General features: G+C 51.6%; 1 protein-coding gene across 2 annotated transcripts; it reads right to left on the bottom strand.

The window, feature by feature from the left end:
• Positions 1-257: 257 nt before the first annotated feature.
• Positions 258-3968, bottom strand: HYAL1 (hyaluronidase 1). 2 transcript variants are annotated; one of them, XM_055276350.2, is made up of 4 exons: positions 3860-3968; positions 2451-3374; positions 1353-1442; positions 258-1165 (listed from the first exon to the last, which is right to left on the bottom strand). In XM_055276350.2, exons 2-4 carry the CDS (start codon positions 3348-3350, stop codon positions 848-850), a joined length of 1308 nt encoding a protein of 435 aa, XP_055132325.1. In that variant the 5' UTR covers positions 3351-3374; positions 3860-3968; the 3' UTR covers positions 258-847. The 2 variants fall into 2 exon arrangements, with proteins under 2 accessions (XP_055132325.1, XP_055132335.1); XM_055276360.2 differs by lacking the exon at positions 1353-1442.
• Positions 3969-11298: the final 7330 nt, after the last annotated feature.

The raw sequence follows: 11298 nt of genomic DNA, 5'->3' as shown, positions 1-11298 counted from the left end.
CCCCGCCTCCAGCTGGCTCTGCCTCCGTCAGCCCCGCCCCAGGCTCTGACAAGTCTAGCTTCGGTTCCCGCCGGCCTCCTGCCCCAGGACAGCTTGGAAACGTCCGATCAGGTGGGGCTTCCTCCTGAAATTTGGGCCCCACCCTGGGAAGCAGCCGCCCTTAGACTGACGTCAGATCTGGTGAGAGTGACAAGCCTTTCCTGTGCCCTTTGGATACCGGGGCCTGGATATTTTAGGCGCTCAAATAAACAGCTAAGTAAATCATGACTGCTTTATTTGCTGGACTGTTGCCTCTCAGCAGATTCAGGGGTCGTGCAGGACTGGTTACCATAAACTCACTAGGAGTGCAAGGGCTGTACCCCCGGAGCTAGACAGCCTGGGTTTGAATCTCAACTTCTCCCTTTTCTTGCTGTGCAACCTTGGGCAACGTGCTTACCCTCAATGTGAGTGACTCAGTTTCCTCATAGCCTCATTGTGAGGAATGAATAATTCCATATAAAATGCTTAGAATGGGGATTGGCAAAGAGTAGGCACTCAGTGAATGTCAGCCTTTGTGATTGCTGCAATTCAAAGACTGGCTCAGTGTCTCTGGAGGAACTGTCTATGACCTTGCCAAATAGATGCATATGGACATGGAATGAATGGTGTCTGCTGTGGTTCTAACTCCTTATGCCACTATTCCAGTCTGTAAGTAAGCATGTGTGTGCAGGGAATATGCCTGTGACAGTGGCTGAGTGTACTCTTTACTGTGACCATGACTTGTATGACTGTGCATGTATTTGAGGAAGCCCTGGCCAGACCCAGAGTGCATTAGGTTCTCAATATGTGCAACTCAATGTGTGGCCAATCACCACATGCTCTTCTGCTCACACCACGGTCCCTGCCAGCCAGGGTAGCATCGACATTTGAACTCCACAGCCATCTGTGCCTGATCTTCAAGTGAGAGGGCACCCTGCAGGCTCAGGGGCCCACCACCAGGCGTGAGCTGGATGGAGAAACTGGCAGGGTTAAGGAGGAGGAGGGCTTTGGGGTGGCTGGGGCGGCGGACACAGCGGCCATGGCCAGAGCACAGGGCTTGACTGCAGAGAAGGGCCCCACTGGTCACGTTCAGGATGAAGGGCCCCAGCGTAGTGTCCATATACTCCTTGATGGCCTGACATGATTCCTAGGTGGGAGGGGAGGATAGTGTCAGGGACACCATGGCCATGTATGGGCCCACCCAGGGCACTGAGGCACTCACCTGCTGGTCAGCCAGGACTTTGCAGGTAGAAAGGGTAAGTCAGGGTCTACCCAGTCAGCTTAATGGCCCCACCCCTCCCCCACCCCCACCCTCATGCCAGGCCTAAGCTCACCTTGGTTCTTGTATTTTCCCAGCTCACCCAGAGCACCACTCCAGCTGCCCCCTGGGCCGCACTCTCCCCCAGGCTGTGCTCCAGCTCATCCTGGGAAGGAGACAGCACAGCTCTGTGGGGCCTCCTTCACACCCTGTGGCAGACTGCTGGAACACCATTGGATGGGACAAATAATTCATAACCTTCACCTGGGGCTGCTCTGGCCATGGAACCAGAGGCAAACTGCTTCCTCCTCTAGCCTATGAATTCCATGCAGACAGGGACTACATCATTCCAATAAATGTTGAATTGCCTGTGCCTGGCACAGAACTTGGCACAAAGTACACACTCAATGGATGTGCCCATGCGCCAGGCACGGTGGCTCATATCTGTAATCCCAGCACTTTGGGAGGCTGAGGTGGGAGGATCACCTGAGGTCAGGAGTTCGAGACCAGCCTGGCCAACATGGTGAAACCCCATTTCTACTAAAAATACAAAAATTAGCCAGGCATGTTGATGGCACGCCTGTAATCCCAGATACTCTGGAGGCTAAGGCAGGAGAATCACTTGAATCTGGAAGGTGCAGGTTGCAGGAGCTGAGATCTTGCCCCTGCACTCCAGCCTGGGTGACAGAGCAAGACTCCGTCTCAAAAAACAAAACAAAACAAAACAAAACAAAAAAAGAATTAATGAAGAATGAATGGATGAAAATGTCCCAAGGTTGGGGGCTGGGCACGGTGGCTCACGCCTGTAATCCCAGCACTTTGGGAGGCCGAGGCGGACGGATCATGAGGTCAGGAGATCGAGACCATCCTGGCTAAGACAGTGAAACCCCGACTCTACTAAAAAATACAAAAAATTAGCCGGGCGTGGTGGCGGGCGCCTGTAGTCCCAGCTACTCAGAGGCTGAGGCAGGAGAATGGCGTGAACCCGGAAGGCAGAACTTGCGGTGAGCCAAGATCGTGCCACTGCACTCCAGCCTGGGCGACAGAGCGAGACTCTGTCTCAAAAAAAAAAAAAAAAAAGAAAAGAAAATGTCCCAAAGCTAAAGTACCCCAAGGCTGGACCTAATATCTGACAAGGCAGGTTGACAAGGTGGGCAGGTTACAGAAGACTCACCAGGGGCAGAAAGTGGTTTGTCATGTCATAGAAGATCTGGACATAGGGCAGCACCGGCAGATTGGGGTCACCAGCAGTCACAGCCACACGGAATGCCTCAGCCACACGATGCTGCACATACATCTGTGACTTCCCTGTGCCCTCCAGCACTGCTGGCATGTAGATGCTGGGATAGAGGGCACGGCTCTGGCCCCACAGCCACCCTAGCTGGTCATTTTGGGCACGGATGCCTGACGGGCACTGACCGGTGTAGTTGGGGCTTAGAAAGTCATAGTTGTAGCAGTCAGGGAAGCCATAGAAGCCCCAGAGGCCGCGAGGACGCAGTGCCTGCCCCAACTGGAGGGTGCCTGCCATCCAGGCCCGTGCAGCTCCCTGGAACTGGTCCTGGGCTACTGCCTCCACCTGAGGAGCTGGCCAATCAGGGTGCTGCGCCTGGACCAGTGCCCGTGAGCGCTGCCGGTAAATGTCCTTGGTGTCCCAGTTGAAGGCCCAGCGTGGGCGCCATGCCTCCCAGTCGATGACTGCCAGCCCTGAGAATTCAGGAGCAGGTATGGCAGCCAGGATGTCCTGGAATGTGCGGGCCAGGTGGGCAATCAGGCTGGCATTCTGGGGCAGACCACCAAACACAGGCTCCCCAGTGGGTGTGTAGTAGGGGTAGGTGCCCAGCTGGGAGCTATAGAAAATTGTCATGTCAGGGCCGCGGAAGGTCTGCCCTGGGTTGGCTACCACATCGAAGACACTGACATCCACGTCCACACCGTGCCTCTCCAGGCACCACTGGGTGTTTGCATTCCAGACGGTGGTGAAGGGCCGGTTGGGTAGCAAGGGGCCCCTAGAGCCTTGGGCCATATCGAGTAAGGTCAGGAAGAGGGCGCAGATGGGAAGCAGATGGGCTGCCATGGCACGGGACTGGTCGAGGACAACCTGGCCAGGGGAGGCAGAGCTGAGAACAGGCTGCAAAGTCTCTGATTCCCCCACTGCTCAGGGATGGGGGGCTGAGCCCTTGCGCATTAATCCACCGCTGCTCTGGTTTCTGTTAAACATTGACCTGCAGGGCTCCGGGAGGGCAAAGGAGATGCATAGAGGGGAGCATGGCCACTGGAGGGCACCTCTGAGTTGCCTCTCAGACCAGGCCTCTGCCATCTCCCACAGGACTTGCTCTAGCCTAAGCTCACCCACCCCTACTTCCCCATGAGCCACTGAGGCCATGACATCTGTTCTGGAAAAAGTGGCTGACAGCCAGGCCCTCAGCCCCCAGGCTGACCCGACCAAGGGGAGGAGGCCTTCCTGTCTCTTCCACCAGAAATCTTGGTAGCCATTGGAGGAAGATCCAATGGCTTCAGTGACCAAGGACAGGTTAACCCAGCCCTCCTGTACACCCGCCCATCTGCCCGCTCATCCCTGCTGACCTTGGGGCTGAAGGGCCTTATCCTCCAAATTTCCTGACCCCAGGATGGGGGCCTAAGCAGGGCCTGGCCAGATTCCACCCCGGCTGCACCAGAGACTCCTGGAGGAAGGAGCCGCTGCTGGAAATTCTGAGCTTTTGTAGGGGGTCACCCCACCCAGGCCAGGGGCGGGCCAAGGGGCGGGCCTTGGATTAGGAGGCCAGGCCAGGCCAGGCATCAGGGCTACCTCTGAATCCCTGGCAAAGGGATCTTGGTTGGGGGTGGGGCTGGGCCAGCAGTGGCCCCTCCCTCGCTGTCAGCACTAGGGCAGGGCTTTGTGGCATTACCTAGGCTGGAGGGGGTGGGCGGGGGCAGACCCTGCTGGGCAGGCCTGTTTGTGATACTGGAGACTCGGTTCCTTCGTGTCTTGTGCTCAGGGAGTGTTCTTTGTCCGTGTGGCTGCATCTGACATTGATGGGCCCTAGGCACTTTACTTTCGTGGATCCTTTCCTCCTTAAAAAAACTATTTTAAAATATGGCCAGGCATGCCAGGCGCGGTGGCTCACGCCTATAATCCCAGCACTTTGGGAAGACGAGGCGGCGGATCACGAGGTCAGGACATTGAGACCATCCTGGCTAACACGGTGAAACCCCGTCTCTACTAAAAATACAAAAAATTAGCCAGGCGTGGTGGCGGGCGCCTGTAATCCCAGCTACTCCGGAGGCTGAGGCAGGAGAATCCCTTGAACCCGGGAGGCGGAGGTTGCAGTGAGCCAAGACTGCACCACTGTGCTACTATACTCCAGCCTGGGCGACAGAGAGCGACTCCGTCTCAAAAAAAAAAAAAAAAAAGCCGGGCGCGGTGGCTCACGCCTGTAATCCCAGCACTTTGGGAGGCCGAGGCGGGCGGATCACGAGGTCAGGAGATCGAGACCATCCTGGCTAACAAGGTGAAACCCCATCTCTACTAAAAATACAAAAATTAGCCGGGCGAGGTGGCAGGCGCCTGTAGTCCCAGCTACGCGGGAGGCTGAGGCAGGAGAATGGCGTGAACCCCGGGGGGCGGAGCCTGCAGTGAGCTGAGATCTCGCCACTGCACTCCAGCCTGGGTGAAAGAGCGAGACTCCGTCTAAAAAAAAAAAAAAAAAAAAAATGTATATATATATATATATATATATATATATATATATAGCTATAGCTATAGTCTTAGCACTTTGGGAGGCTGAGGTGGGAGAACTGCTTGAGCCCAGGAGTTCGAGACCAGCCTAGGCAACGTAGCAAGACCCCATCTCTACAAAAAAATTAAAAATTAGCTGGGCGTGGTGGTGTGTACCTGTAGTCCCAGCTACTTGGGACACTGAGGCAGGAGGATTGCTTAAGCCCAGGAGGTCATGTCTGGGTTGCACTACTATATATTAATTATTAATATATTTACATTCTTCTTCTGATTAAAAAAACATTTTTGTGGGCCCCTGAAAGTACTGTGGCCCTAGGCCTTGGGTCTATTGTGCTTAGTGGATAAGTCATCCCTGTTGTAGGGACCTGTTTCTGAAAGGCACTGTGTTCATGAAGTCAGGGCTGTGTCATCACCCTTTGTATATGTGCTGGGCCAGTGACTGCGTCTTTGTGAAGCCCCATTTAGTGACCATCTGAGCCTCTGCACAAATTCCAGTGGCAAGTAGGTGTGAGTGTGGAACCCAGTGCCTGGGACTGGGTGTGTGTGAGCCCTGCTGTCTTGTGAGCATGAGACCCTGTGTTTGTGTGACCATGCGTATGAGCTGTCAGCGAGCGCATGCTTTTCATTCATTTGTGGTTTCACTTGTTTGATATGTGAAAGGAGAGTATCTTGGGCTCCTTCAAGCTAGGAACTGCTCAGGACAAATCTGCCTCCCATTCTATTCAAGTCATCCTTTTGCTTACAGACATAGATGCATATTATGATTGCCTCCATTGCCTCTTTTGGAAAGACTTACCAGAAACTCAAAAGAATGCAGCCACCTGTCTGTCACCTGCCTGTGACCTGGAAGCCCCCAGTGAGGGGCCGTGCTTTGAGCTGTCTCCACCTCTTTGAACAGAGCTTATGTACTTCTTTTTTTTTTAATTTTTATTTTTTGAGATGGAGTCTCGCTCTGTCGCCCAGGCTGGAGTGCAGTGGCGCGATGTCAGCTCACTGCAAGCTCCGCCCCCGAGGTTCATGCCATTGTCCTGCCTCAGCCTCCTGAGTAGCTGGGACTACAGGTGCCCGCCACCATGCCCGGCTAAGTTTTTGTATTTTTAGTAGAGACGGGGTTTCACCGTGTTAGCCAGGATGGTCTCGATCTCCTGACCTCGTGATCTGCCTGCCTCGGCCTCCCAAAGTGCTGGGATTATAGGTGTGAGCCACTGTGCCTGGCCTAATTTTTTTTAGACAAAGTCTCACTCTGTCGCCCAGGCTGGAGTGCAATGGCATGATCTCGGTTCACTGCAACCTCTGGCTCCTGGGTTCAAGTGATTCTCCTGCCTCAGCCTCCAGAGTAGCTGGGACTACAGGCACATGCCACCACACCCAGCTAATTTTTATATTTTTAGTAGAGACAGGGTTTCCCCATATTCGCCAGGCTGGTCTTGAACTCCTGACCTTGTGATCTGCCCACCTCGGCCTCCCAAAGTGCTGGGATTACAGGCGTGAGCCACCGCGCCTGGCTAATGTACTTCTTACGTATTGATAGATGTCTCATATCTCCCTAAAATGTATAAAACCAAGCTGTGCCCAGAACACCTTGGGCACATGTCATCAGGACTTCCTGAGGCTGTGTCTCAGACGCATCCTCAACCCCAGCAAAATAAACTTTCTAAATTAACTGAGAGCTGTCTCAGATTTTCTGGGTTCACATTTTGTAACTATGGATGGATTCTAAGTGGAGATGTCCTTGACCTTTGACTAATTGCCTATCTGTGCTTGGTACCAGCAGGAGCTAACTTTATGGCTTAAACCAATAGGACAATTTGCTGAGCTAACTTTATGGCTTAAACCAATAGGACAATTTCCCCTCCAGAGAATCCTTAATCTCTCAATATTTGGTTGAGATCCAAAGTTTACTTTGCTGTACAATTCTTTTTTTTTTTTTTTTTTTGGAGTTTTACTTGCTCCCAAAAGGAAGGCAAGTTTTCCTGCTTCCATGACGATGGAAGGCAAGTAACTCCTTTATGGAGTTTGAGCTCGCTTCCAACAGGGAAAATTCGTTTTTTTTTTTCCTGCTTCTAGGATGGTAGAGAGCAGTCTACAGCCTGAGACCCATCACTAGGTAAGAAACTGGCTTGGGATTCTGCCTTGCAATTTCCTTTAAATGACTAAAGTTAGCATTTAACAACCAGCTGGTGTTAACTTCTGCTTACACTTACTGCGCTCAGAAATCGTATACTTTGTGTGATCATTGTTAGTTTAGCAGCATTTTGTTCTAGCTGAAATATGGTAATAAGATTTAAACATTTTTTTTTTGGCTGGGAGTGGTGGCTCACGCTTGTAATCCCAACACTTTGGGAGGCTGAGGTGGGCAGGTCACCTGAGGTTGGGAGTCTGAGACCAGCTTGGCCAACATGGTGAAACCTATCTCTACTAAAAATACAAAAATTAGCCCGGCGTGGTGGTGGGTGCCTGTAATCCCAGCTACTCAGGAGGCTGAGGCAGGAGAATTGCTTCAACCCGAGAAGTGGGGGTTGCAGTGAGCCAAGATCACGCTACTGCACTCCAGCCTCGGTGACAGAGCAAGACTTCATCTCAAAAACAACAACAACAACAACAAAAACACAAAAATTATCCAGGCATGGTGGCCCACACTTGTAATCCCAGCTATTCAGGAGGCTGAGGCAGGAAAATCACTTAAACTTGGAAGGCAGAGGTTGCAGTAAGCTGAGATTGCACCACTGCCCTCTAGCCTGGGTGACAGAGCAAGACTCTGCTGAAAAAAAAAAAAACAAGCTGGGTGCAGTGGCTCACACCTACAATCCTAGCACTTTGGGAGACTGAGGCGGGAGGATCATTTGAGGTCAGGAGTTCGAAATCAACCTGGCCAACATGGCGAAACTCTGTTTCTACTAAAAATACAAAAATTAGCCAGGCATGGTGGTGTGTGCCTGTAATCCCAGCTACTTGGGAGGCTGAGGCAGGAGAATTGCTTGACCCAGGAAGCAGAGGTTGCAGTGAGCTGAGATCATGCCACTGCACTCCAGCCTGGGTGACGAGACTCAGTCTCAAAAAAAAAAATAAAAAATAAAAAATAAACCAAAATAGGGCCAGACGCAGTGGCTCACGCCTGTGATCCCAGCACTTTGGGAGGCCAAGGTGGGCGGATCATGAGGTCAGGAGATCGAGACCATCCTGGCTAACATGGTGAAACCCCGTCTCTACTAAAAATACAAAAAATTAAGCTGGGCGTGGTGGCGGGCACCTGTAGTCCCAGCTACTCTGGAGGCTGAGGCAGGAGAATGGTGTGAACCTGGGAGGCGGAGCTTGCAGTGAGCAGAGATCATGCCACTGCACTCCAGCCTGGGCGACAGAGCAAGACTCCATCTAAGAAAAAAAGAAAAACCCAAAATAAATAAAAAGGAGGCATGTTCAAAACAAATCGGAAAGTCCAACCATGTCATGAACAGTCAGTGTAAGTCACAAAAAACCCCAAAACTTTTTTTTTTTTTGAGACGGAGTCTCGCTCTATCACCCAGGCTGGAGTGTAGTAGCATGATCTCGGCTCACTGCAAGCTCTGCCTCCCGAGTCCATGCCATTCTCCCGCCTCAACCTCCTGAGCAGCTGGGACTACAGGCACCTGCCATCACGCCCGGCTAATTTTTTTGTATTTTTAGTAGAGACAGGGTTTCACTATGTTAGCCAGGATGGTCTCGATCTCCTGACCTCATGATCCACCTGCCTCGGCCTCCAGAAGTGCTGAGATTACAGGCATGAGCCACCGTGCCCAGCCAAGAACCCAAAAACTTTTATATAATCAAGTTGTCATATACTTTTTTCTTCAGGGTAGAGTCTTGCTTTGTTGCCCAGGCTGAAGTGCAGTGGTGCAATCTTGGCTCACTGCAACCTCTGCCTCCTGGGTTCAAGTGATTCTCCTGCCTCAGCCTCCCCAGTAGGTGAGTTTACAGGTATGTGCCACCACACCTGGCTAATTTTTGTATTTTTAATAGACATAGGGTTTCAGCATATTGGCTTGGCTGGTCTCAAACTTCTCGCCTCAGGTGATCCGCCCACATTGGCCCCCCAAAATGCTAGGATTACAGGCGTGAGCCACCATGTCAGGTCAAGTTGTCATATTATTATTATTATTATTATTTTTTTGAGATGGAGTCTTGCTCTGTCACCCAGGCTGGAGTGCAGTGGCGCGATCTCAGCTCACTGCAAGCTCCACCTCCTGGGTTCACGCCATTCTCCTGCCTCAGCCTCCCAAGTAGCTGGGACTACAGGCGCCTGCCACCGCACCCGGCTAATTTTTTGTATTTTTAGTAGAGACGGGGTTTCACCGTGGTCTCGATCTCCTGACCTCGTGATCCGCCCGCCTCGGCCTCCCAAGGTGCTGGGATTACAGGTGTGAGCCACCACGATCGGCCACTGTGGTTTCTTTTCTTTTCTTTTTTTTTTTTGAGATGGGAGTCTCGCTCTGTCGCCCAGGCTGGAGTACAGTGGCGCGATCTCAGCTCACTGCAACCTACGCCTCCTAGGTTCAAGCAAATCTCCTGCCTCAGCCTCCCGAGTAGCTGGGATTATAGGTGGCTGCTACCACGCCTGGCTAATTTTTGTATTTTTAGTAGAGATGGGGTTTCACCATATTGACCAGGCTGGTCTCGAACTCCTGACCTTGTGATCTGCCAACCTCAGCCTCTCAAAGTGCTGGGATTACAGGCATGAGCCACTGCGCCCGGCCCTAGCTGTGTTTTCTTAAAAGCGTGTCAACTAAAGCCAGATAACTTACACTTCCGAAGAAAGTAACAGGTATGAAAGAAAGTAACTTTCATACCTGCCTACCAATGTATGGACTTCAGAGTAATGTGGCCTATATTTTTCCAGGATTTTTTTTTTTTTTTTTTTGGTTTTTTTTTTTTTTGAGACGGAGTTTCAGTCTTGTTGCCCAGGCTGTAGTACAATGGCGCAATCTCAGGTTGCTGCAACCTCTGCCTCCTGGGTTCAAGTGATCCTCCTGTCTCAGCCTCCTGAGTAGCTGGGATTACAGGCATGAGCCACCACGCCCGGCTAGTTTTTTGTATTTTTAGTAGAGACGGAGTTTCTCCGTGTTGGTCAGGCTGTTCTCGAACTTCCGACCGCAGGTGATCTGCCCGCCTCAGCCTCCCAAATTGTTGGGATTACAGACATGAGCCACCCCGCCAGGGCTGGGATTCTTTTGCTGTTTTTTTTTTCTCCCTTCCTTCCCCCTATTTTCTCTTCACACTGCATGAGACTTTACAACCTGCTAAAAATGAGCTTTCCGGACCTACTTATCTAGCAATGAGAGATCAGATGAAACCTGAGACCAGATACTCATTTTCTTGCAAAATGCTCTCTCTAAAAGATTTTGAAAAAGAAAATGGGGTAAATGTGAAGGGAAAGTATCTTGGGCCTCTTCAAGCTGGGAACTGCTCAGGACAAAAATGCCTCCCATTCTATTCAAGTCATCCTTTTGCTCACAGAGATAGATGCATATTCTGATTGCCTCCTTTGGAAAGACTTACAGAAACTCAAAACAATGCAAACATCTGTCTCTCACCTATCTGTGACCTGGAAGCCCCCAGTGCTTTGAGCCTGGGAGCCTTGATTTGAGCAGTCTCCACCTTTCTTTCTGGAACTAATGTGCTTCTTACACATTGATTAATGTCTCATGTCTCCCTAAAATGTATAAAACCAAGCTGTGCCCCAACCACCCTGGGCACATGTCCTCAGGACTTCCTGAGGCTGTATCACCAGCAAGTCCTCAACCTCAGCAAAATAAACTTTCTAAGTTAACTGAGACCTTTGTCAGATTTTCTGGGTTCACAGCTGATTCAGAAGCTGGTTATTGACACCTGCTAGGTGCTTGGGCCCAGACTTGCCTGCCACAGCGGGGTGAAGGAAACACCATGTCCCTGCCCAAGTGAAAGTGCTGCCTGGATCTGAGTCAAGTCTGAGACTGAGCCACTGTAGCAGGCCACCCCTGGCACGGTGGCCACTGAAGCAATGAAACTCACAGTTAACTACCATCTGGGCTTGGTCCTCCAGGCTGCCTGGGATAGAAAAGCTGGCAGGGCTGAGGGAAAGAAGGGCCCAGGATGCTGGGGACAGCATGAGACTTGTACACAGGATCAAGCCCCAGAAGTGGTGACTGCTGATCCAGTTCAGGAAGCAGGGTCCCAGAGTGATGACCATGTAGGCCCAGAGAGCCTGGCACAACTCTTGAGGGCTGAGGGAACAGAACATCAAGGCAGCCCCCGGCCCCCCTCCTCAAGGACT

Source organism: Symphalangus syndactylus, chromosome 1 (assembly GCF_028878055.3).
Source record: "Symphalangus syndactylus isolate Jambi chromosome 1, NHGRI_mSymSyn1-v2.1_pri, whole genome shotgun sequence".
NCBI classification, from domain to species: domain Eukaryota; kingdom Metazoa; phylum Chordata; class Mammalia; order Primates; family Hylobatidae; genus Symphalangus; species Symphalangus syndactylus.
The sequence above is the reverse complement of the archived record's forward strand: the minus strand, read 5'-3'. Positions and strand labels throughout refer to the sequence as shown.

Bases quoted from the DNA above. Each gene is read 5' to 3' on its own strand.
- HYAL1 (XM_055276350.2), bottom strand. From the start codon at position 3,350: ATGGCAGCCCATCTGCTTCCCATCTGCGCCCTCTTCCTGACCTTACTC. The intron at 1,443-2,450 runs GTGAGTCTTCTG...TCTCCTTCCCAG, and splicing joins CAAACCACTTTCTGCCCCTG to GATGAGCTGGAGCACAGCCT. The intron at 1,166-1,352 runs GTGAGCTTAGGC...CCTCCCACCTAG, and splicing joins GGGAAAATACAAGAACCAAG to GAATCATGTCAGGCCATCAA.